This window comes from Aethalodelphis obliquidens, unplaced genomic scaffold, assembly GCF_003676395.1.
Source record: "Aethalodelphis obliquidens isolate GAN/ISIS:26980383/991018 unplaced genomic scaffold, ASM367639v1 scaffold30, whole genome shotgun sequence".
Taxonomy (NCBI): domain Eukaryota; kingdom Metazoa; phylum Chordata; class Mammalia; order Artiodactyla; family Delphinidae; genus Aethalodelphis; species Aethalodelphis obliquidens.
The window spans coordinates 21,693,106-21,719,765 of NW_020837974.1; the positions used below are offsets into that span (position 1 = coordinate 21,693,106).

Here is a 26,660-nt window from a genome sequence, read left to right on the forward strand (position 1 = left end):
ATAAAGTTCTGTTAGTGGGTCTAAAATTTTTGAAAACCAGTGAATTAGGCCATTAGATCAGTGAACCTATTATGTTTTTAAAACTCCCAGGCTCAGTATGCGTTTTGTTTAAGAGTTTGCATGTTTTTGTTTAATTTTAACATCAATACATTCCCAAAGTAATTTGCCGTGTAAGTGATACTTGCCATTTCCAGTGTGTTGGGATGCTGAGTGATGTGTATTTAAAAGCACCTCTGGGGACTTCCCTGGCGGTCCAGTGGTTAAGACTTCGCCTTCCGATGCAGGGGGTGCGGGTTCAATCCCTGGTCAGGGAGCTAAGATCCCACGTGGCTCATGGCCAAAAAACCAAAACATAAAACGGAAGCAATATTGTAACAAATTCAATAAAGAGTTTAAAAATGGTCCACATCAAAAAAAAAATCTTTAAAGAAATAAAAGCACCTCTGTGTGGCTAGTATGTGTTACCTATCCTCTGTGAGCCTTGGTTTCAGCTAGAACATGGGTATAAAAAATCTCCTAAGTGCCTGGTGCATAACGTTTAGAATGATGGCAGATGTCATTGTTGTTAATGTTATTATTTTATGAGGTTGAGTCATCAGTGAGGGATTGGTTGGGGCATGGGATGGCTAATATCTGATTCATATACCCCCTACGTCTCTACCTTCAGTTACCCTGCATGACTTAATTTGCTGACCCAGATAAATCAAATCTGTCCAATAATGTCTCATCTTACACAGTCATTGCCTCAGGTGAAAAATCACAAAGAGCCAAAATTATACTTGCAGATCCATTAAACCACCTTTAAAGTGCTGTATAGCAACACCTCTCAGTAAGTCCAGCCCAGAAGTTTTCCTCCATCACAGCCCCAGATGAAGTAGTTGTCTTGCTTATAGTGGCTGGGTGTAGGACAGAAACACACACAGCATTGCTCAACACTGAAATCACCTTCAACTCTGAGGTGAAAAGGCACCGGGAACTGAGAGTGGCAGTGGGAGCCACGGGTTCACCTCTGTCTGAGGCTCACTCTCTGAATGGCATGGTGGACCTACATGCCCACACTCTTTAAATGATACTTTTTCTTTCCACAGGAAGCACAGAGTTACTTATGCCACTGCATAAGCAGATTTCTATTTGGAATTTTGCCAATGTGAAATGCAAGAGTCAGTGTTTTAAAGTCAACCCCTTTAATTACAACCCAGGGTAGGGCGCCTGCAGGTGCCCTCAGATTTGGGCTCTTCCCAGGGGAAAAAAAAAATATCTGAATTTGCTCACTGAAGTGTAGCCAAGGAGGAGATGCTAGAGGAGAGACATTAACAATTAAGAAATGAAACCTACACAGTGGATAGGGGTGAGAAGGGTGCTGTATGGCAGAACTTTGTGCCTAAAACCTTTCCTGAGGACCTTTTTACTCCTTATCAACCTCAGAAGCTTGGAAATCTTTCCTAATTCCTGAAGAGTGGCTTTGTGTCTGTTTCCCACAGATCCACAAAAATGACTCGATATATCACATGAGCCACTCCCAGATGCGGCCAGAGCTGCCTCCTCTGCCTGCTTCTTCTAACGAGGAACCATCTGAACTCTATCAGGTATGTTCACCTGGCTGCTACTCTTCTGCTGGTACTAGCTTGGGGGCAAACAGTCAGACTTGACAAGTGGCATTAGAGGCCTTGGTCATTTTTGCCACTGGAAGAGGCTACAGCACCGTGGGAGAAAGCTATGCAGTAACACAAAGGTGAGTTAGAATCTGGCCTTCTCACTTACCTGCTGCATTATTTAAACTCTCTGAACTTCTCCATGTTCAGCTGTAAAATGAGAACAGTTATTTCTACCTTATAGCCACGTCCATAGCCATAAAGACAGTAGATGTAAATTATCTGATCACAAATTTACTGAATATTGAAAGCAAGCTGTCATCCTTGTCATCAGAAATCATGCTCACAATGGTCAGAGAAGTACAGCTGGTGTCCATTCCGAAAGTATTTGCACTCAGTGTGCAGAAGGTAGAGCCCCCGTGTAAGGCATGTGGGATGCCATGAGTCTCAGTGTGAGTGGAGCCTGGCCCTAAGGAGCCCAGGCCCCCCGAGTGATGTCCCTCATCATGTGTCACTGTGCATTTCTTCCCTTGTAGACAGTCATGTCGCACAGCCTTTACCCACCCTTGATGCAACGCACATCATGGACCCTGGCTGCACCCTTCAAAGAGCAGCACCACCACAATGGACCCAGCAACTCCATTGCCAACAACTACTCCTTGATGGCCCAGGACCTGAAGCTGAAGGACCTGCTGAAGGTCTACCAGCCCGTCACCATCAGCGTCCCCAGGGAGAAGATTGTTCAGGGGCTGCCATTAGGTATTTCTGGCTGTGTGCCATACCCACTCAGAATAGGGTTTTGGAGTGAGATTTCTAATCCTGGGTTTTAGTCCTGGCTCCACCTTTTGCTGCACCTAACTTTGGGTAACCTCATGGAGCCTCAGTCTCCTCGTCTCTGAAATGGGAATGACTGTAATGGCTAGCATGACATTTACCATACACCAAGCACTGCTCCATGTGCTTCTTGTTGATTGCTGCATAACAAGTTACCCCCAAACTTAATAGTTTAAAACAACTACCATTTGTTGTCTTACAGTTTCTGTCAGGAATCTGGGCATGGCTTAACTGGCTCAGAATCTCTCACAAGTGTACAATCAAGGTGTCAGCCAGGGCCACAGTCATTGAAAGGCAACTAGGGAAGGGTCCTCTTCCAATCTCACTCACATCCCCCACTGCCTGTTGGCCATAAACATCAGTTTCTTACCATATGGGCCTATCCATAGTATAGTTCACAATATGACTTCTGGCTTCCCTTAGAGGGAATGAGGGAGAGAGCAAGAGAGAGAAGAGAGCCAGCAAGATAGAAGCCACTGTCTTTTTGGAACTTAAATTTGGAAGTGACATCCTATCACTTTTGCCATTTTCTCTTTGTTAGAAGTGAGTTGGTAGGTCCCGCCCACACTTAAGAGGATTACACAAGGGCATGATTCCAAGAAGTGAGGATCCTTGGGGACCATCTTGGAAGCTGCTTACCACAGTACTTTATATGTATTAATTTGTTTAGTCCCACTGGGTACACCTATATCTGCTTAAGGATATCCTTTAGTAGTTCTTGTTAGAGGTGTGTTGGAGACTTTCAATCTGCCTGCTGTCTCAAACTCATTATCATGTTTTTCTTTATCCTCTCTGCTGTGTCTCGGTGAATTCCTCAAATATATCTTCCAGCTCACTAATTTGCTCTTCAACTATGTTCAGTCTTGAGTTTAACGTGTCTAATGAATGGGTTTTGTTTTAATGACAGTATCTTTTTGTTTTCAGATTTCCTAATTGGTTCTATTTATGAGGACCACACTTGCCAATTTATTATTCTATTCTCATGGACATAGCCCTTCCAATATCAATCACTTGGAGGATCTTAAACATTTATTTTAGAGAATTATTAGTATTGCTGTATCATTTCCATTTTATAAATATGTCCCTCAATTTTTGAGTTTATTTGCTATCTTTCTTAGTATTGGTTTTTCTCATGTGTTATGGGATTTTAGTTTGCAGACTTATATTGAGAGTTTTTCCCTTTCTTGCTACATGCATTCCCCATTGGTTGAGGTATAATACACATACAATAAAATGCACAGATCTTAAGTGTTCAGTTCAATGAGTTTTGACAATTGTTTACACCATATAGCCACCACCCAAATAAGATATAGGGTATTTCCATCACTAGAGAAAGTTCCCTTGTGCTCCTTTCCCATCAGTTCCTTCCTCTACCCAACACCATCCCACCCCAGGGTAACCACTTTCTGATTTCTGTCACCATAGGTTAGTTTTGGTTGCTCTCACATATAAATGTACTCAAACAGTGTATTCTTTTGACATACCTTTTAAAATCTTGCCTTTTTCCCTTATGCCTTCATCTGGCATCTTGGACCCCAAATTAGTACCAGATGTTATATTGGTGGCTTAGGACTCCTGTCCTAAGGTGATGTTTGGGGATTGTAGATCTGGTCCCTGAGGCGATGTTAGGCTTGGCCTAGATATTACCAGCCTTTCTTTGCTTTCTGTGGCCACCATGTGAATTGAGGATAACAAGTGCTTTATCTGCATGACAGTGTTGCTGTCTTTTCGGCGTGTCTTGGGTAGGGCAGCCCTGGCTTCATGCTGTGAGCCTACCTGCAGTCCCCACAATCATGGTATGTTTTGGGTTCTGTTATTCCCCCCAGGTATCAAACACCTAACTACTTCTGCCTGCTTCTGGAGCCAGAAGCCAAGTTTAAGACTTTTAGTTCACAATGTGTTTATTTTTAGTCCACACAGAAGAGCATCTTTTCGAACAATGCACTGTCTTTTTAATTTTAAAGAATATTTTTTTCTATTATTGTTATATTTGGAGTAGGTTGAGGAAATTAAAGTATGAACTCAAAATACATCTTAACCAAGAGTCTTCACTCCTCTGATTCCCTCAAAATGTCAAATTCATATTAGTATGTCTTTAACATGTCTCTATGACATGTTAGTTTCCTTAGGCTAGAATCTTAAGCAAGTATCCAGTTAAAGTATAATAGTAGAGTTTTATATTAATTGTTGAATTTATTTATCACAAATGATATTTATTGCAATACCTTCTGTTTATTACAAATGACATCGGTTTTTCTATTTGCAATAATTATATTTATTGCAAATGATACTGGTTTTTCTACTTGTGATAATCATAATATTTCCTTTAAAATAAATATATTAGATTTAAAAGTCTGAATCTATTTACAGAAAAATATTAAGCAGTAATACACCTGATGTTTAGAAAATAGAGCATATAGGATTGGGGAGTGAATTGAGCAATTATTAATACTTGTCCAATGTATGGGATAACAGAAGGTATGCTCATCCCCATTTCACAGTTGGGGAAGCTGAGGCTTGGAGTGATGGTCACTTCTTCAGGGTCACACAGGTAATTAGTGGTACAGGGCCCACATCACCTGCGTCATCCCACCACACCAAGTCCACCCCGCTTAGTGTTCTCCTGCACTACCCTGAGACTGGCATCCCTGTGGACAGAGGACCACCCAAGGCCACTGCTCATCACTGATGTCTTTCTTCTCTACTGTTCTAGCAAATAAAAGCTCATCAGAGCCTAACAAGAAGAAAATGAAGTTCTCCCCCAAAGACAAAGAGGATCTCACTGGGTAAGGTGTCCCTATGGGCACAGGGGATTGCAGGACACTGGGCTGAACCGAAGAAGGCTGTGGTCTCTTGAAAGCCATGCTCTGCTTCTTGACTTTAAAGCGTTCCTGGATACCTAGTTACTCATGTTTTTTTCCCCCAACAGTCCTCTTAATCCAATTTTTTGAGGCTCTAAATAAAAATAAATTAGCCAACTAAGCAAAACCAACGCTAACAAACCTATGAGGTGTTCCATGGAACCAAGGACTGAGCTTGTGTCTACTTTTCAGGACGAGGTTGGCCCGCAGCACCTCAACCTCCTTACCTATGAGGACGGAGGTGGTGACATCTTTGACTCTCCCAGGAAGCAGACCAATGAGTCCAGAAGAACAGATTGATGTGATGTTACAGCAGGAGATGGAAATAGAAAGTCAAGAAACCAAACCAACTGAATCAGACTTGGAGGTACATTCTTATTGCCTCCTTTCTCTCAATTTGCTAAGTATTACTCTTGGCATCTCAGTGATTCTAAACTGGAGAAAAACAGCAGAGTCACCTAGGGAATGTTTTAAAAATACTGAAGTCCAGACCCCATGACAGACTACTGAATGAAGGTGTGCGTGCCTGAATTCTCTGCTCTAGTAAGTCTTAGGAATCAGTGCCTTTGGGTCCTCATAGAATGTAGGTTGCGGAATGGTGACCCATAGGCTGGGGTTGCCAGATTTTGAAAAACAAAAATAAAACAAAAACAAGACACCAGTTAAATTTGAATTTCAGATAAACAATGAATAATTTTTTAGTATAAGTATATCCTAGTGCATCCTGTATTTTATCCGGCAACCCTACCATAAGATGAATTTGGCCTATAGATGTGTTTTGAAAATAAAGGAAATCTCACATAAGCTAGATTTCTAACCTCTCTTGAAAAAATTAAAATATTTGAAGCAGAACAGTAGCCACTTCCTTTAGATGAGAAATACATTCTCTGGTTTGTCAGTCTCCACAATTCCTTATTATTTTCTTATGTACAGCCAACTTTCAGTTATTAACATTACCTGCTTGGTCCCAGGTAGACTTTTGAGCTTCCAATCCCTGTCTTAAAAGAACAAATAGCTTGCGAATTTATAGTGTATAGTAAAATGATTAATAATAAAAACCCATAGCAACTGAGCATGTGCTATTAGCAAAAGTCCATGCTAAACCCTCTAGATGCTTGACCCCATTCAAGACCTAGGGACTATGGTTATTCCTGTTGCCCAGTTGTGGAAATTGGGGTGGGGACTGATTAAGTAACTTGCTCAAGGTTATACAGTCAGTAAGAGGCAAAACTAGAACTTAGACCAGGTCTGGCTGATACTGACATCTCTGTGCTCTTAGGAGCTACACAGCATTTCTCAAACTTGCCTGAAAATAAGAATCACCTGGGGTGCTTGCTAACAAGTCCCAAATGCCCTAGCAGGGGGCCTGTGAATCTGCATTTAACAGGAGCCTCTCTCCTCACCCCACGCAGTTCTTATAATGAGGGAGGTTTGGAATTTGTCCTGTATTAAGTTGAAGAGATGTAAGCTCAGCCTCTTCTGACCACAGACAATTGGCACTGAAGGTCAAATCTGATTTCAAACCCTTTCCTATACTTTGTGCTTCTCATCCATCTGAAATTATTCATTTCCAGAGCCACTCAGCCATCTAGCAGCTTAGAGGCAAGCCCTAAATAAACCAAACGTCCTAACGTCACCAGGTCCCACTGGGCATTTTTGTTCAGTTCCTGTGTTTGTGTGGCTTTTCTAAACTCAAAAGTCCCATGGTTGGATTAGAAGAGCTAACTCCCAAGTCTCACTCAGGCTTGGGGGTTTTTCCCCATGGACAGCTACAAGCCACAGGATCAAGTGCTTTCTTTGTATAGGAGCATTGTTGTTGAGGAGGGTGAATTATCTGAGTCCACTTGAGGAGCTTGTCATTCCTCTTCTTAAAGCTCACCAGATAATGCCACCTCCATCCCTGGCCTCAGTCCTCCTTCCACTGTTCCTATCTGCGTGGCGTTGGACAAGTCCTTCCTTATACCACGCTGAGATCTCTCTGGCTTTGTTTGACTCCTCCAGAGTCATGGGGAATACTCGCCAATGATGTATTGCAATGAGTGTGAAGTCACAGGCCCAGGAGCGAGTGAAGGATGGAGATAGGTGCTGTATGAACAGGGTCCCTTGGTGGCTGACAGGTGTGGGCAAGTGGGCGCAGTTAGCCAATTGATGTTGATCATTTTCTTGTTGGTGGTTTGTTTACGGAAGAGATACTATTACTATTTGACCAATGGAGTCCAGAAAGACATGATTGCCCCCCAGGAGGATGAAGTGATGGTTCGGATTTCAAAGCTGATTTCTAACACACTGCTGACAAGTCCCTTCCTGGAACCCCTGATGACTGTCCTTGTGGAGGAGAAGGAAAATGACTATTACAGTAGCCTCAAGAAAAGCATTGGTAAGGCTGGGCATAAATGGGACAGGGGTTCCTATGTGGAGGGCACCTTCTTTCCTCTGTCTGTCAGTCCTTCACCCTGGTTACTCTGAAAGTGCCAAAAACACTGTTTAACTTTTCATCCAAATGCTCCCCGCCACCATCACTCATGTCCACACCAGTACTTACCACACTTTAATGTGCATCTATGTAACCTAAAGATCTTGTTAAAGTGCAGATTCTGATTCAGTAGAGTTTGGGAGAGGCCCAAGATTCTGCACTTCTAACAAGCTTCCAGGTGATGCAGGTGCTACTCAGGTGCTACTTACTCTAAGTAGCAACACTAAGAAGTAGGGGCCTACTCACATTTAAAATCTAGTTCAAGACCTGCCTCTTCCCTCAAGTATTTTGATCTCTGCAACCCTCAGTGATGACTCCATCCTCTGCATTCATAGCACTTCTTGTTTCTACTTTCAGCTCATCCCACTTTGGAACTTCTCCCGTGCCACTGTTTCTCTACGGCTATTTAACACTGGCATTGTCTTTCTTATGGGTCTCAGCTCTCTTATTAGACATCAGCTGATGTATCATCGATCCTCCCTCCCTTCATATTTAGCCCCATGTCTCGTGCACACAGTAGGTCGTTGGGAAATGTTTGATGATGATGGTGAATAATGTGAGAAACACATCAAAGGGGAGAGGTGATCATATTAGTTCCCCAGCTTCCCATTTTATCTGGAACACAGCTATACTTACCAAGTTGTTATTTTTAATTTCTTAATTAACCTTCTAATGGTGTCAGTGTAATGGCGCCTTGTCTGCTATAGGCTAGAACCAAACTTATAAGGATAACCATGTCAAGCCCTTCAAATTTCAGCCTCAACCTACTTCTCCAGTCTTACCACCTTGAACTCTACCACTTGTACCTGTTATTTCTGCCACAGAATGACTCGCAGCACCTTGAGTATATTATACAAAAGTCATGGAACCGCACTTCTTATCCTTCAGACAAAATCCTACTCATTCTTTATGACCCGGCTTAAATGGTGCTTCCTCTGTGAGGCTTTTGCCAGTCCTTAGCACGTGAAATGTTTGGCCTCTTAATTTCCATTCATAGGTATCTGATGTCATCCACTGTGTTTATTTTTTATGTAACTATTTTGGTGTGAGAAATCAGTTAATGAGTAATGAGGTATCAGCAAATACTAATTCACTGATATGCATAATGCTAGATATCCTAACAGGACTCAACTCCAGATTCGAAGTACTCCAGACTGTAAAGTTATATTCCCCTTTCCCTGAAATATCTCACATACCAACAGAGTGGAACCTACCCAATTTAGTTATACCCAGGAGATTACCACTGACCTTGTAAATGAGGGAGCATTTCCAAGTGTAAATGGACAGAGGCACATTTACCTTTAAAGTGTTGACACTAAGAGCCCAGAGTGTTCAAGGTCCCTGCTTCATAACAAGTGTTTGCCCTGTTGGTTATAGTTGATTACATCCTCATGGATCCAATGGAGAGGAAAAGACTGTTCATCGAGAGCATCCCCCGAGCATTTCCTCAAAGAGTGATCCGGGCCCCTGTGCCCTGGCACAGTGTCTACAGGAATGCCAAGAAGTGGAACGAGGACCATCTGCACACAGTGAACCCCATGATGCTCAGCCTGAAACAGCTGTGGTTTACCGAGTAAGAAGTGCTTCCCGTCCCTTTTCTTCCCTTTCTTTATTGCTTCCACACATAAGAGATCATCTTATGTGGGAGTAGCCTTGCCCTTGAAGTAAAATGACAAACATCCCAGACCCAGAGTGCAGTATGAACAGCAAGTGACAACTCTCCATGCAGGGCTAAGTGGCCCTCCTTTGTGCCTTCACAGCACCCAGTGCCTGTCTGTAGGCACTGGAGCATACTGGTTAAGAGCACTCACATGGAGCCGGCCTACTGAGGTCCGCCTCTAGCTGTGCTGCTTCGTAAGTAACATCCTTATCTCTAAATTTGGGATAATAAGACTTCCTACTTCATAGTGTTGGTAGGAGGGATAAATAATTTAACACATGCAAAGTACTTAGAATAGTGCCTGATGTAAGTATCCAGTAGGTGTTAATTAGACCTCCATTATGAAATGTATCACACTGAATGATAATTATATGTTTACGACTTTGACTCTCTCTAGCCTATGAAATGTATGGGGGCTTGAGTCTTTTAGTTTTTTTCCTTTCCAAATTCTTTTTTAAAATTTATTTTATTGAAGTATAGTTGATCTACAATGTTGTGTTAATTTCTACTGTTGGCAAAGGAATTCGGTCACACATGTATATATTCTTTTTCATATTCTTTTCCATTGTGGTTTATTACAGGTTTATCTAACATAGTTTCCTGTGCTATATAGTAGGACCCTGTTGTTCATCCATTCTATATATAATAGTTTGCAGCCACTAACCCCAAACTCCCACTCTGTCCCTCTCCCCCTCTCCCTCCCCCTTGGCAACCACAAGTCTGTCCTCTATGTCTGTGAGTCTGTTTCTGTTTCACAGATAAGTTCATTTGTGTCATATTTTAGATTCCACATATAAGTGATATCATCTGATATTTGTCTTTCTCTGTCTGACTTACTTCACTTAGTATGATAATCTCTAGTTCCATCCATGTTGCTGCAAAAGGCATTATTTCATTCTTTTTTATGGCTGAGTAATATTCCATTGTGTGTGTGTGTGTGTGTGTGTGTGTGTGTGTGTGTGTACCACATCTTCTTTATCCATTCATCTGTCAGTGGACATTTAGCTTGTTTCCATATCTTGGCTATTGTAAATAGTGCTGCTGTGAACATAGGGGTGCAGATACCTTTTCAAATTATAGTTTTGTCTGGATACATGCCCAGGAGTGGGATTGCTAGATCATATGGCAACTCTATATGTATATTTTTAGTTTTTTGAGGTTATTCCTTTATGTAACTCAGGGCCAGCACAGGGTTGGCAAACAGTAGTCTCAGTTATATTCATCAGTGACTAAATTTGCCACAGGTAGTGGTAGAAGTCCAGAGGAGGCAGGAGCCACTTTTTTTCTCTTTCATTTTTCTAAATTGTTATTCACATACTTTAAAATTCACCCTTTTGAAGTGTACAATACAGTAATTTTGAGTATACTCACAGATTTGGGCAACTTTCCTGAAACTATTGGGAATATTTTCATTATCCCTGAAAGAAACCCTGTACCCATTAGCAGTCACCCTCTCTTCTCCCTTCCACTCAGCCCCTGGCAATATTAATCTGCTTTCTGTCTCCATGGATTGGCCTACTTTGGATATTTCATATAAGTGGAATCATACAATACGTGGCCTTTCATGTCTGGCTGCTTTCGCTTAGCATCATGTTTTCAAGATTCATCCATATTGAAGCATGTATCAGTACTTCATTCCTTTCTATGGCTGAATAATATTCCATTTTATGGCTATACCACATTTTGTTTATCCATTCATCAATTGCACTGGGAAGAAAGACTGATTTTTTTTATGAACCCCTCAAGAAGGGGTGTGAATCCTGGTGGGAGAATGAGGCCACCAGAGTTCACCAAAGGCAGGCTAATGAAATGATGAGCTGCCACCATCTGGGTTTTTTATTAGAAAAATTAGAGGCCGGTATGTTTATGTAATTTTGATTGGGTGAACTTAATCAGTACCTCAGATATTTTGTTTGGGGAGGATCTATAGCTGTGAATGTGTTTAGTCTTTGGAGAGCCTTGTTACTTGGATAACTTACTTGTTTTTTCACATTCTTAGTTTTACCTATTTTTAAAAAGGAATTGCAGGTGGGGTCAACCTAGGACAGAGCCCACCAATGATAAGAAATAAACACATTCCCTCTTTGAACTGAATTCAGTTTTCTAAGGCATTGGAGGTGCTAGTAAGGACATTGGGGGAAAAAAGTAATTTTTTGATGAGGCAGAAGTATATAATAATAATTTATAGAAGAGTAATAATTTATAGAGTGGGCTCTGAAACCAGACAGCCTAGGTTCTGGTTCTTGCTCTGTCTCTGATGAACTGTGTGATTTGGGGAAGTTAATCTTTCTGGACCCCTGTTTCTTTATATGCAAAATGAGAATTATAACAATACTCCCCTCATGGGATTGTTGGGTGAAGTGCTTAGAACAGTGCTTGGCATACAGTAGTTGTTCAATAAATGAAGATACTGCTTTAACTACAAGCATGTTTATGGCCTCAAAAAATAAATTAACCTAGAAATTAACAAGAAAGTCAGTCACAGGGCTGGTAAAATTGCCAGAAGTTCAGTACCAAGAGGATGTACACGTGAATCTAATTTGATCATATAGTGAAGATGACAAATTATTGAACATATAGCTTCTACTATAAGAAGGATTCTTATCACTTGCTTTTCATGGTTCCCTGAAGAAGATTATATAGGCAACAAAGGCACAGAAGTGAACCAAAATCATGTAGGTTTTTGTCAGCTGAACCAAAAAATCATCAAGGAGAAAGATTTGTTAAGGAAATGCTACAGAAAAATATTCTTATATGACCTGCAGCATTTAGCTTTAAACATTTAAAGAGGTCACCTAGTGATCAGTGAAGGGTGAGGGGTTTAGGGGCCAGAATGAGGGTCGTGATCTGAAGAAAGAGTAGATTTTTCTGGCCAGTGTGGGAAGTTTTTTAGGATTGAACTAAAGATGAGTAACATAGTTATCGGGTTGTGACCAGGGCCATGCTGGAGTTGGATATCAAAGTGTGTGGAGAGTGAGGTCCTCAAATTCTGCTCTCCCCTAGCAGTGCTTTGTGACTGGCCAGACAAGATGAAGACTAAGTTCACCACCTCCACCAAAAAGGAATAGAAATGTAGACTGCGGGATTTTAGAAGGATGAGGGAAAGTGCCTAATGGGTCATTACAGTGGATGATGAAAATGAGAAGCGAGAACTGAGGCAAGCTAAGAAAGTGAGCAAAGATCTAGTTTGGGAAGTTGTAGGCACTGATGATTTAAAAGACTGATTAATAAATGAATGAATAGGTGTCAGGAAGAGAAATGGTGGCCCTGTAAGCTAAAAAAGGCCTTGCGGAGTGTGGTAAAGGGCAGAACCTCCATTAATCTGAGAGAAATAGAAGGTAAGATTATCATCAGAGAGGGCAGGAAGAGATTCATGTCTTCATTTAACAAATATTTATTGAGTACCCGTACTATGTAAGGTGCTGTGCCAGGGATGCTGTGCGTGTCTCGGTGAGCCTGTCAGCTGTCGGGGGCAGGTCTATAGGGTTTTCTGGGCTCAGACCAAAGTGGACCTCCAAGTTGTTTTGAGTAGCTCACCCAGGGGCCACATTGAGGATTGAGTGGAACCCACTTGATCATGAAGGTGGTGCTTTGCTTGCCCTGTCCTCTGTGTCTTCACTGTTGGAAAGAGCTTTGATTTGTCCATTTGATATCCCAGTTCCCAGCCAGCCAAATTCCAGGTCAGTGTCAAAATCCCACTCCCCAGATGGATTACCCGGAGCAGGACACATAGGAAGGCTCAGTAATACCTGCTGAGTTTATCTACTCCTTGCAAGAGTTCTTGTGAACTATCCACTCCCTCCTCAGACTCCCAGATTTTTCAGATATAATTCGTTTTAATATGTTTATATCTCCTCTCACTGAAAAATGAAAATATATTTCCTTTGAACCCATCGTACAAAGTTTGTTATACAGCATCTACTTAGCTTAGGAAGTTTTTCCCTCTCTTTCTGCAGATTTAAAGACCTCAGGTTTGTTCGAACAGCAGAATTACTGGCGGGAAAATTACCTCTGCTGCCTCACGAATATCAGGATGTCATCCAGAAACACTGCATGGAAGCACGCCAAATTCTTCTCAACAAGTCAGTATCTGGCCGCAGAATGGGGCTGTATCACAGTATCATAAAGATCAAAAACTCTGTGAAGTGACAACATATCCAACCTGGGGGGTGCACAGATTTTGCTGACTTCTCACTGACATCTTCCTCTGTTCTCTTCCTCCCATGTTCCCATCCCCGACAGCCTCTGTGCCTCCTCATGTACAGTGATCTTTGACCCTCACTCCTGGTCTTCCTCTGCCTTTTTGAAACTCTCTCATTACCATTCCTCGTTGAGAGTACCACTTCCGTTCCCTCCCTCTGAAATCCTGTAGGCCTTGCTGGGTTATAGGACAGTGCATTTAAATAACTTGTGTTCAGGTGGCCCAGATAAATACCTGCAAGGTTCCAAGGATGGGAGTTTTTAGTCACTTAATTCTTTTTTCCTTTGCAAATGCATGCAGGACTGTGTCCAGAGCCAGAGAAATTCCCTTATGTGAGATGATGGTGATAATACCTACCAACGGGTTTTTATTATCAGAGAAAATGTTTATACAATAGCTGGCATGTAGTAGCTATTAAATATAATGATTACATCTACAACTATGACTATTACCAGTACTTCTCTGACTGTTAGAATAGTACTTTTCTAGCAGTCAGAAAAGAGAAGTGATAGGGTGCAAATGCCCGTGGTTCCCACTGGGAATTAGAAATTGGGGGAAGTAGGATGAAAGGAACAATGAGGCATCCATTTCTTCTTTCGGTTTTCTAATTTCTGCTCTCAACTTCTGAGCAGCCACTGCCACAGTGGAGTTTCTCCTCCCAAGTTTCCTTCCTTTTCTCCTCTTTCTCTTTCCCCCTATAAAGTCTCAATCAGAAAACAGACATCCGCCAGGGAGAGAAGTTGGAGAGAACATTCCAGTTCCTTATACCCCTTTACCCCAATCTCTGAATATAATGAAGAAACTATAGACACTTTCGTCTTTCAGCAGGACTGTTCACTTGTGTACTGCTAATGGGAGAATAGCCTCTCAATCCAAATCTTATTACTGTCTTCCCCAGAAAGGGATGTTGGCAGGTGAAGTGGCCAGGGATATGAAAGTACCAATATGCAAAGCTGCTTAATGGGAAAGGAGCCATCTGCCTTGTTGTGGGGAGTGGGGAGTGGCTGAGAGGACTTCTTGGAGCTTGGAAGAGATTCTTAGTTAGACGCCCTGCTTTCTTTACAGATGGATCCCCACCTGTGCCCAGCTTTTTGTCTCCCAGAAGGAGCAGTGGATCCTTTTTGCTCCCAAGAGTGACTATGGCTCCTCTCGTCGCATTGAGGAATATTTTGCTTCTGTTGCATCCTTCATGTCACTCCAGCTCAGGGAGTTGGTCATTAAGTCTCTGAAGGACCTCGTTTCCTTTTTCTTGGTACACAAGGTATGTAGGGGACCAGCAGTAGACCCTTTGGAGTGGAATCAACTGAGATAGACTCAGGATTCAGTCATGTAAGGTCCTCAGCTGTTAGCCAAGCCAAAAAGTAAGATCTTGATTTGAACACATATCAGGTGATTATTAGCTTATAAAAATGATTTATTTAAACACACAGCAACCTTTCCTGAGATAATTACCTCCTACTATATTGGTAAAAGTCTATAGAACTAGAGAAATTAAGAAAATTTAAAGAAAGGTTGAATAAAATGGAACGCATACCTCCTACAGTAGAGGGAGTGGTCACTTTTTCATCCTCTCTATTAAAAGAAGGGGTTGAAAACGGTTTGTTATCAATTTTTGGCTTGATATTTAGGGACTGTTGTGTGTGTTCATTGCAGATATTGGCTTTTGTTCTTCAGTCTTTGAAAGGGTACCTCTAAAAACAAAAGGCTTTATTGACCTAATAACTTCTCTCATGAAACTACTTCAGTGAAGTCTAGATAAAAACTAAAACACTAAGTCCTGGTTTTCAAAGCATCCCTTAAATTTAGATAACCTGGGAGATCAAGGAATATTCTTTTGGATTTTATATTATGTGCCATTTTATCTTAAAAAGAGCTATAAAATTTAAAATTGCCTGTTAGAAAAGGTTAAGTTCGAAGCATTTTTACAAATAGAGTAAAAATGAACAATTGCCCTTTTGCTCAAAAGAATGTAGAACCAATGCTGTTGAATTTAGACTGCACTGTTAGCACTCTACAGTGGACTAATCTATACATGTCATTGTAATCACCTACTGGCTAAGCAGAAGAAACTCAGATGTGGGAACAAGTCTCACTCTAAAATTCCACACAAAGGGAAAACTAATGTCTTCATATATCTTAAAGAAAGAAATTTATGGGTATTTGGTACATAGTAGGCATTCAACTAATGCTTATCAATAATCCTTAAACCGATCTAGATATCTCTAGAATCAATTACTTGGACAAGTACTTTACAGCTGCCCCATGCCAATTTCATTAGGCACTGTAGTTTATGAAAGGTATTTTGTGTTACTAACCTGTGTTGGGAATTAGAAATATCTCCACACCAATATTTCTACTGCAGGAAGGTTGACAATTTTAGTGTCTAAAATATACTATATGCTAATTAGCAACTTCATGTGAGGTATACAGATAAAGTATTTATACTTGTGGATTCAGTCAACAAATTTTTATTGAGCACCTACAATGTACTAAATGATATTTTTGATATTTTGGAGGACGTAGATGGATCAGAGACAGATCCTGCCCTTAAGTTTAGTGTAGAAAAGATGTGCATGTAAATCTCACGAGAGAAAGATAAAATACCATAAGGAAGTGGAAATATGGAAGTTCAGAAGTGGAAGATTATTTCTTGCTGGGGAACAGGGAGGCTTCCCAGGGGAGGGGATTTTGAGCTGAATTTTAAAGGATGGGGAGGATTTGGAAATACTGACAAAGGAATTTCCAAGCAAAGTAAACATACTGAATCAAAGCTTCGAAGAAGGGGGAGAGGGTGAACTCAGGTGGGCTAAGCCATACTTTGCCCTTATTTTAAATATGAACAGTGCATGGTACCTTTCATTTCCTTTTCCGGTGCCCATGTAGTACTATAAATGGGTAAGATTCACTCCCTTGATTCTAGAAGGTTCCATTTTGTAATAATTTCCATATCTTATGTCTCCTGAAGGATGGGAATGATTTTGAGGAGCCCTACCGAGAGATGGAGTTCTTTATACCTCAGCTGATCATGATCAAGCTTGAAGTCAATGAGCCCATTATTGCCTTTAATCCATCTTTTGATGACTGCTGGGAATTAATACACAACTCTTTCTTGGAAATTATTAAGAACTCTAGGGGGATTCCCAAGGTATAGTATTCACTTAATTATTCATTTGTATTTTTATTCACATATTGAATAAAATACAGTTAAAATGGCTGCTTGTACAAGGTAGGGTTTTATTGATACTTTGGGAGATACATCCTGAGTACACCCACTTGACTCCCAGAAAGAGGATTTGGGCCTTCAAGAAATGTCCACACATCCCATTAACAAGGACACTAAGAGTTACTTTGTGAGAAAGTAGAGCTCCCCACATGATGCCAACCTCAAAAGGGCAGATGTGTCCCAAGCCATATCCATCCTGGGTTAATAATTCATGATGGATCAACTGCCGTGTACTTTGCCAAGAATTTTCATAAGACTGTGTCTAATTTAGTTCTTGAATTTCCATGTGTTTGTTTGTTTAACTCACTGTAGGCTTCTAGGGGAGAGATTAAAGCTTCCCTTCCTGGCCCAAGCCCTTTTCCAAGTTTCCTTTCCAGGGTGACATCACTTATCAGATTACAGACAGTTATTAGCAGACTTTTAGAACTGGGCAGGATCACCCACATGAGTGTGACTCTTTGGCATTCCATCTTCTGCCCCCTCTGGGTGGTTGGTGTGGCAAGAGGGCCGGTGTCCAGCCCCACATAGGGAAGGGACTTGCGGGGTGTTTCTCCCCTCCCCATCCCTCCCCCTCCCTCCCTCCCCATGCATTATGTATGATGCTTGAATGCTCTTAAGCACTCTTCTCTTTGCAGTCCTGTGCTTAGAGGGTTCTAAGAGCTCATGATTAGAGTCAGACTTTGTAGGGAAGCATGTGAAGCCACATGTTCCAGTTGATTTCACCAGAGAACTCTAAATTGGGGGTTTTGAACCAAACCAAGTCAGGCTAACAGGAAAACTGGATGTTCAGAGGGGGAAGAAACGTGGGCAGCTCTCCTACAAGCAGTATCCCTAGGAAGGAAGTGAAAGAGAAGACCCTGTAATTTGGAAGGATAAGTGTGGGGCTTGGAGACAGTTAAAGTACATACCACTCAAGTTCCCCTTCACTGCTGTTGATCAGCAATGTTTGCAAGCAGCTGGGCTGGGAGAGCCCAGGGCTTATGTGGCTGCTGCTGCTAACAGCCTGGCAGGGGCTGGTAGTAGATTTAGTGGGTTGTAATGCCAAGAAGACATAGTCATAGGTCATAGTTTGTGCCAGGTTTGAAAGCTAGGCCCAAGTAAATGCTGATGATTCTACTAGACTATGAGAAAAAGCAGCCCCGGATCTGAATTCTCCATCTCGAGATGCCCATAGCACAGTCTGCCTCCCTGAACCCCTCACACTGTATTACCTCTGATCTGGGTAGTGACATTTTAAAAGAATAGTCCCTCAGGTTGAATATCTAAGAAGAATATCTAAGAACAGCAACAGATAGACGGTACCCCATCCCCTATCAGTCCTGTCTTATTTATGGTTAAAGATGAATTTTAAAAGTTGGAAAAAATGTCAGCATGAGATGTTTGAAAGTAGTACTCAAGTTGCAAAAGGAAAGCATATTTGTGAGAAAGTTACTAAAGGAAACCAAAGTAAATATTAGAAAATATTTGCCTTAGCAAAAAACTGAGAAAAACATGGATCTGTAATACTGACTGAAATGAAAAGAGGTGAACGAGAGACATAAATAAAAGGAAGCTGGATGAGATAAGGGAAGGATGTTATAAAATTGAAAGTGCAATAAGCAGAATTTAAAACAGCATTAGCAGTGGATGCATTACTTTCATAATCATTATATAGATATATAAAACACATTATATATACATAAATGTATATATATGTGTAAAATTATATATATGTAATTATATATTCCCCCTGTGGAATGGAGTTGCTTTGGTCAGTCTCTCTCCTGATGGGAGACTTTTCTAACTCAAAGTGCCAGGGAAATGCCAAAGTTGGAGAAGTATACAGGAGAAAGCACTGAAGGTAATGACAATACAGGAGAAAGCACTGAAGGTAATGACAATACAGGAGAAAGCACTGAAGGTAATGACAAAATGGGATCAGAGAGCCATGGAGATAAGCAGATAGTAACAATAATTACCTGGAAAGAGCACTATTGTTCTTGGCTCGGTTTTACAGACTGCTCTGTGGGGCATAGGAGAAGCAGCCACATTTTTTTAAAGGTGTATTTAAAAAAAGTTTTAATTGAAGTGTAGTTGATTTACAGTGTTTCAGGTGTACAGCAAAATGATTCAGTTATACATATATGTGTATGTATTCTTTTTCAGATTCTTTTCCATTATAGGGTATTACAAGATATTGAATATAGTTCCCTGTGCTATACAGTGGGTCCTTGTTGTTTATCTCTTTTGTATATAGTAGTGTGTATCTGTTAATCCCAAATTCCAAATTTATCCTTCCTTCTCTATTGCCCTTTGGTAACCATAAGTTTGTTTTCTACATCTGTGAGTCTGTTTATATTTCGTAAATAAGTTCACTTGTGTTATATTTTAGGTTCCACATATAAGTGATATCATATGGTATTTGTCTCTCTCTTTCTGATTTACTTTATATAGAATAATATTCTCTAGATCCATTCATGTTCCTGCAGCTGGCATTATTTCATTCTTTTATATGGCTGAGCAATATTCCATTGTGTGTGTGTGTGTGTGTGTGTCTGTGTGTGTCTGTGTCTGTGTGTGTCTGTGTGTGTAGGCCACATTCATCTGTCAGTGGACATTTAGGTTGCTTCCATGTCTTGGCTATTATAAATAGTGCTACTATGAACATTGGGGTGCATGTATCTTTTTGAATTAGACTTTTCTCTGGGTATATGCCCAGGAGTGAGATCACTGGATCATATGGTAACTATATTTTTAGTTTTTAAGGAACCTCCATACTGTTCTCCATAGTGAGAACCAGCCACATTTAAAATGTTCTTTCGATTGAAGACTTTTCCCAAGAGATAATCCCTTATCCTGCCCACCTATGATCTGTTGCAAGGCCTGAATGCTCCAGTTGTGCTGCCCTAAGCCATTTCACTCATATCCTGCTTTCAAACACTGCCTACAGTGTGGCTACAGCAAAGAAGTTGCTTCTCCACTGGTTTAAAAACCTTTGGATTGTCCAAAGAGGGAAGACAAAGATCAGTTGCACTTGCTTTTCCCCCTTTCTAAATCAATGCGTTTTCATCAGCGGCATATAACTCATAACTCAGTAAAGCCCTCTGAAGAGTCTTTTCTTAGACAGATCACTAAAATCTTTCTTAGTAGGGAGAGCAGTGGAAGGCAATGGGTCCCCAACAAGGACTTGCAGCTTGCATGAGTCATGCAACTGAGAACATTCTCAGAGATACACATGTGCCATTAAGAAGTTGGAGTGTTGAATTCTCAGGAAAAATACTTTTTGTGCCTCAGATCATAACGACATAGCTTTTTCTCCTGAACTGAGAGAAGAATCTAGTACATCTCTCCCTTTCTTCAGATGAGAAAACTAAAGTCCAGAGAAAGTAGCTTACCTAAGGTCACATAGTCAGCTAGCGGCAGAGTTTGAGTTGGAACCCATGCCTCTAGTAGCTTTTCATTAGAGAGGCAAGTGTTTGGTGGTGGGGAGGGGTACCACTGTAGTATTTATTCACTCACACGATGTTTATGTGCACTTACTATGTGCCAAGCTCTGGTTAGGCCCTTCACAATAGTGAAGAAGTCAGATACAATCCAGACCCTCATGGTATTTATATCCCAGGACAAACCTAGAATAGCTCATTACACATTCATTTAATTGCAATTATGTTGAGTGCCAAGTGGGATAAATTTAGAATGTGAACTTTAAGCAGGGAAACCTAACATCCATTGGGGGCCCAGGGGGGACTCTCTAAGGACATGAGAGTTGAAAGGAGCAAGAATTTGAAAGATGAGTAATCCAACAAGAGGAAGAGGAGAGAGAATAGAGGTAAAGGGAACAGTGGGGTGATTCCAGCACCATCCGAGAAGAGATAGAGTTGAAATGCAGCTGATGTCTCTGGAAATGAGTGCATTGCAGGAGACTTTACATTTTGGTGTCATCTTCTTTCTTGTGTCTTGTGGATGTCTTGTGACATTTAAACGTCGTTTCAGGACTTCCCTGGCAGTCCAGTGGTTAAGACTTTGCCTTCCAGTGCAGGGGGTGTGAGTTTGATCCCTGGTCAGGGAGCTAAGATTCCCACATGCCTCATGGCCAAAAAACCAAAAAACATAAACGGAAGCAATATTGTAACAAATTCAATAAAGACTTTGAAAATGGTCCACATCAAAAAATAAATCTTTAAAAAAAAAAAATAAAAGTGGTTTCTCCTCTTTAGGTGGAGTCTATCCTGTTCCCAGAGTTGAAAGGATATAATCTGATTCTTGGAACTGTTAATGCTGATGAAAAACTGGTTTCTGACTTTGTGGATCAAACTTTCGAGGTATTTCAGAAAAATCAAGTTGGCCCCTACAAGTAAGTTGGTTTAGTTGTAACTTAGCCATTGGCATTGGTTTAGAGTTCCTAACTGTCATCAAATAAACAATCCCTGTTCCCACATACCTGAAAGAATAAGAGTAGCCAATGTTTACTTACATCAGTGTTACTATTTAGCCCTATTTGCAGATATGGAAACCATAACTTATCAGCAAATATATAGGAGAGCCACAATTCAGATAACAGGTTCACCTCTATTATATGAAAGCCATGGCACCAGACAGGTTCTGGCATTTAGAAATTCATGGATTTTAACCAGTGGGCAGGCACCAGTTCCTCCCACCAGGAAGCCTGCACAAGCCCCTGGACCAACCTGACTCACCAGGGCGCAGACACCAGAAACAAGAGGAACTACAGTCCTGCAGCCTGCAGAACAGAGACCACAAACACAGAAAGTTAGACAAAATGAGATGGCAGAGGACTATATTCCAGACAAAGGAAGAAGATAAAACCCCAGAAGAACAACTAAGTGAAGTAGAAATAAGCAATCTACCTGGAAAAGAATTCAGAGTAATGATAGTGAAGATGATCCAAGGTCTCAGAAACAGAATGGAGGTACAGACTGAGAAGATACAAGAAATCTTTAACAAGGAGCTAGAAGATTTAAAGAACAAACAAACAGAGATGAACAATAGAATAACTGAAATGAAAAATACAGTAGAAGGAATCAATGGCAGAATAAATGAGGCAGAAGAATGAATAAGTGAGCTGGAAGACAGATCAATTGGTGGAAATCACTGCTGCGGAACAGAATAAAGAAAAAAGAATGAAAAGAAATGAGGACAGTCTCAGAGACCTCTGGGACAACATTAAATGCACCAATATTTGCATTGTAGGAGTCCCAGAAGGAGAAGAGAGAGAAAAAGGGCCTGGGAAAATATTTGAAGAGATAATAGCTGAAAACTTCCCTAACATGGGAAAGGAAACACTCACTCAATTCCAGGAAGTGCAGAGAGTCCCATACAGGACAAACCCAAGGAGAAACACATATTAATCAAATTGACAAAAATTTAAAACAAAGAGAAAATATTAAAAGCAACAAATAACATACAAGGGAACCCCATACAGTTATCAGCTGATTTTTCAGCAGAAACTTTGCAGGCCAGAAGTGAGTGGCATGATATACTTAAAGTGTTGAAAAGGAAAAACCTACAACCAAGAATACCCTACCCAGCAAGGCTCTCGTTGAGACTCGACGGAGAAATCAAAAGCTTTACAGACAAGCAAAAGCTGAGAGAATTCAGCACCACCAAACCAGCTTTACAACAAATACTAAAGGAACTTCTCTAGGTGGAAAAGAAAAGCCCACAACCAGAAACAATAAAATTACGAAAGGGAAAGCTCACTGGTAGAGGCAAACATACAATAAAGGTAGGAAATCATCCACACACAAATATGATGTCACAAATATGATGTCAAAACCAGCAATCGTGAGAAGAGGAGACTACAAGTGCAAGATATTGGAAATACATTTGAAATTAAGAGACCAGCAACTTAAAACAATCTTGTACGTATATATGTATATATGTGTGTGTATATATAGATAGATAGATAGATAGACTGCTATGTCAAAACCTCATGGTCACTGCAAACCAAAAATGTACAATAGATACAAAAAAGGAAAAGCAATCCAAACACAACCCTAAAGATAGTCATCAAATCACAAAAGAAGAGAACAAAAGAGGAAGGGAAGCAAGAAGACTAGACCAGAAAATTCTGCATTATGAGGGGCTGTCCTGTGTATGGTAGGATGTTTAGCAGCATCCCCGGCTTCTGCCTGTTAGTAGGACGCTCCCCAGTTTTGACAACCCAAAATGTCTTCAGACATGGCCAAATTTCCCCTGGGGGCAAAATCACCCCCAGCTGAGAACTGCTGCTAATCTATTCTGAAAACCATGGCCTCAGATTTGAAAGCTCTGCCCTCGTGAATTTAATCTGGTGTCATCTATTTGAAACCCCTGTTTACCCTGTTGTTGATTCTTATACATATAGTTTGTTTTTCTGTACTGACGGTTCCATGAGCTTCTCCTTGTATCTCAGTTTCAGAGTCTCTGAAGTGTTAGCCAGCTCTTGGAAGTATACTCCTGGGCCCCACAAAGTTAATTCTGTTTACTCCATGTCATCTTTATTTTAATTCAAACTTATTTTAAGTCAGAGCATCCCCCAAACATCCTCCAATTTGGGGGAAATCTGTCCAGCCATTTCTGCCTTATCTGACAACAGACGGAGGGAAACTTAATTCTATTCAATAGACTTTAGGTTCATTAGTTACAAATTTTCATCTTAAAATTTAGATGTAGAACTTTAGAACCGGAAGGAGGGATGGGAAGTAATGTTTATTGCACATTCACTGTACGTTAGACGTAGTATTAATTGCTTTAAATATATAATATTACAGCTTTACAACAATCCAGTGAGCTGTTATCATTTCCACTTAAAATTAAGGACACTGATCTTTGAAAAAGAGAAATATCTTGTCTAAGTTCATGCAGCTAGAAAGTGGCAAAATTGGAATTTGAAGCTAAAGTTCTGAATTCCCAGTTCACTCTACTTTGCCACGTTATATTCCTCTTTCGTGATTTGGGCTGGTTTTTATGATATTATCTCTTCATTTGCCACTCTGACTAATCTGATTTGGTGACCTGTGTTTGTATGTTTGATTTTTTGCTCTTCAATATGGAAGATACTTAAATGAATACAAGAAGTATGATGACTTATTGGATAACACTGCGGAGCAAAACATCACTGCGTTCCTGAAAGAAAATCATGAAATTGAGGATTTTGTGATGGTAGGAGATGCCACTTGACATTTCGTATCTTGGTTACATGTGCTACAGGCAATCCATTGAGTAGTCAGTGTGTTTCATTAGTATATATACTATGCTCAACATTGTACTATATTGGCTGGGGGGTGAGGCTTGGGGGCAAATGCATAGAGGCTAGAGGCAAATTAATCTACTGAATCTACTCTCTTCTACAGAGGATCAATAGCATAAAAAAGCGGAGAAATGAAATTGCATCCATGCACATTACCGTGCCTTTGGCCATGTTCTGCCTTGACACCATGACCCTAAATTATGATCTCTGTGAGCGAGCCCAAAATCTTAAAGACCATCTGATTCAATTCCAAGTGGATGTAAACCGGGACACCAACACCAGGTATTATTGTTTCATGCAGAGAAATAGCAATGATAATTGGCATGAATGGGAGAATGGAAAAAGTGGACAGAACTTGCACCTTCCAGCAATGACCAGATTGAACTTCCATTTCATGTTGTTTCTGCACAAAGTGACAGTTGCAGGGAATCAGGTTCAGGCTAGAAGGTGAACAGTTAGGAGAGAACTACCTGGGTCTTGGAGTAGGAAGGTGGAAAGCATCCTGAGGCAGTTCATCTCTGATCCTTCAGCCTTTGCTTTCTTGCAGGCAACTTCAGAGAGAAATTACTTGACTGTCTGAGGTCACAGGCTCTCTCACTGGCCATCTAGCAGTGAAGACACAGCGTGATTACAGGCAGCCCTTAGAATCTCTTCTATACAGACTTCTACTGTCTGGGTCTGGGGATTCTGTCATTCAATGTGAAACTCTATATTGTGCCTTCATTTTACTGATGAGTATTTATTAAAGACGTTTTTGGTTGTAAGGGATAGGAGGCCAGACTAATGTAAAACAAGGCTAATGTAAAACAAGGAATTTGGGGCTCACATGTTGGAAAGTTTAGGAGTTGCTAGCTTCAGGCCCTCAACACTACAATTAGAATGCAGTCTTCCTCCCTCTACTTGACTGTCCTCTGTGTCAGCTCTGTTCTCTGAGAGATTCTCTCCAGTTTGTGGGCCCCAGCAGCTCCAGACGTACATCCTCCCAGGTTTCCATCCACGGGAAAAAATGGTTTCCCTTTTTTCCAACACTGTGGCACTGGCTGGTTTGGCACTGGCCTGACTTGGGTTGTTTGGGCAACAGCAAGGCAAACACCATAGCCAAGTGGATGGTTTAGATTTGGGTAGTGTTCTCATCTCTAAACCATGAGAACCAAGAAAGAGAAGGATGAGGTACCCCAAGAAGGCTTAGGCTGTGGTTAACAGAAAAGGGAATGATGCTAAGAGGCTGGGACAGCAACTATCTGCTACTCTGTTTCTATTTGAATGTTACAAAATGGTTAGCCCGTGTTATTTTAGCTCTCTTCCTCAGAGAGCTTTAAACTATAGACTAAAATGATTTAGTACTAATAACCACTATTACATTGTTATATAGTATATTATTCATATACATGTAGATAAATATAAGTTTAGCATTTTATAGCTCTTTTAAGGTTTATAAACTGCATATCAGAAACTCATCAGGAAATTAATTATGATAATAGCTACCATTTTTCCTGCACATGTTGTAGTCCAAGCACTGTGTAAGTGTTCTGAACATTCAGGATCTAATCAGGTCTTTACACCAACCATAAGAAGTTGTTCATTATTCTCTCCATTATGTTGATGAAGAAACTGAGCTCCAAAAGGTCAGCGAGTGGCATATCCAGGGCTTAACCTAGTTCATTTTGACTCCAAATTAATGTTTTCCACCACTGCACTCAACTCTCACTGGGTAACGAAATGGTGGGGTTCCTGGTTTGGGAGCCAGAGGCTTGGTTTTGAATCCAAGACCTTCTGTTTGCTAGCTTGTGTCCCCTGGCTTCACCTCTTGGATCTTCAGTTCCTTTGCCTATAGAATAAACATTTGGGACTAGGGCAGTAAAATGTTTTCAGCCTTCAGACTACTAGGACACTTTCCTTTGGAAAGTTTGAGCATCAAGCAATTTTTTTTTCTTAAACATTTGTTCCTGTCAAATCAAAGCAACATAGTGCCTTGGTTGGTCAGTGCGTTCTTTCTCATCAAAATAAATGTACAATTTCCTTTGGCCTTTTTAATATAAATGAAAGTTAGGATCCCATTACAAACCTGGGGATTTCTAAGGACCCAGAAACTCCAGGTTAGTAATTGAGTTCTGAATTTTCTTTCTACCTTAAAAATAGTGATTCTGACTCATTTGGTCTTCTCAGCCACCCCATGAGGTAGGTAAAACATATATAAGACACCCTACTGAATGAAGAGAGAAAAACTAACTTGCCTGATTAGGTGAGTTTGAGTCTTCTGAACCCTTGCTACTTCATTGTCCTGTAATTGCTGAGTGGAGTACCTTCCTGTTTCCAGTGATTATGTGTGCCCTAGAAAGGGGTGCTCTGGTCATATAGGCAGGGGGCACCTTGGAGTGCATTGGTAAGAAAGTGGGCATGCCATCCATTTCCACTACAGGTACAAGGTCTAAAGTTGCTAGAACAATGACCTGAAATATTGACCAGAAACACAAGGCCCTGAGTTAGAGATATAAGAAATTATCCCTCTGGTCTAGCTGTTTGTTTCCTTCAGGGTAGGAAATCTTGTCCAAACAGTGACAACAAGGTAGAGAGAGGCCGTAGAT

The 26,660-nt window shown here is 40.8% G+C and overlaps 1 protein-coding gene across 1 annotated transcript in view; it reads left to right on the plus strand.

The window, feature by feature from the left end:
• Positions 1 to 26,660, plus strand: part of DNAH3 (dynein axonemal heavy chain 3) — a 195,806-nt gene that overhangs the window by 8,307 nt on the left and 160,839 nt on the right. The window contains exons 4-15 of the mRNA XM_027126693.1: positions 1,482 to 1,586; positions 2,129 to 2,351; positions 5,140 to 5,212; positions 5,480 to 5,654; positions 7,475 to 7,664; positions 9,138 to 9,333; positions 13,377 to 13,502; positions 14,687 to 14,882; positions 16,587 to 16,766; positions 21,041 to 21,177; positions 23,882 to 23,987; positions 24,179 to 24,357. Of these exons, the coding sequence (XP_026982494.1) occupies positions 1,482 to 1,586; positions 2,129 to 2,351; positions 5,140 to 5,212; positions 5,480 to 5,654; positions 7,475 to 7,664; positions 9,138 to 9,333; positions 13,377 to 13,502; positions 14,687 to 14,882; positions 16,587 to 16,766; positions 21,041 to 21,177; positions 23,882 to 23,987; positions 24,179 to 24,357 (1,886 nt within the window). The remainder of the gene's footprint in view (positions 1 to 1,481; positions 1,587 to 2,128; positions 2,352 to 5,139; positions 5,213 to 5,479; positions 5,655 to 7,474; positions 7,665 to 9,137; positions 9,334 to 13,376; positions 13,503 to 14,686; positions 14,883 to 16,586; positions 16,767 to 21,040; positions 21,178 to 23,881; positions 23,988 to 24,178; positions 24,358 to 26,660) is intronic.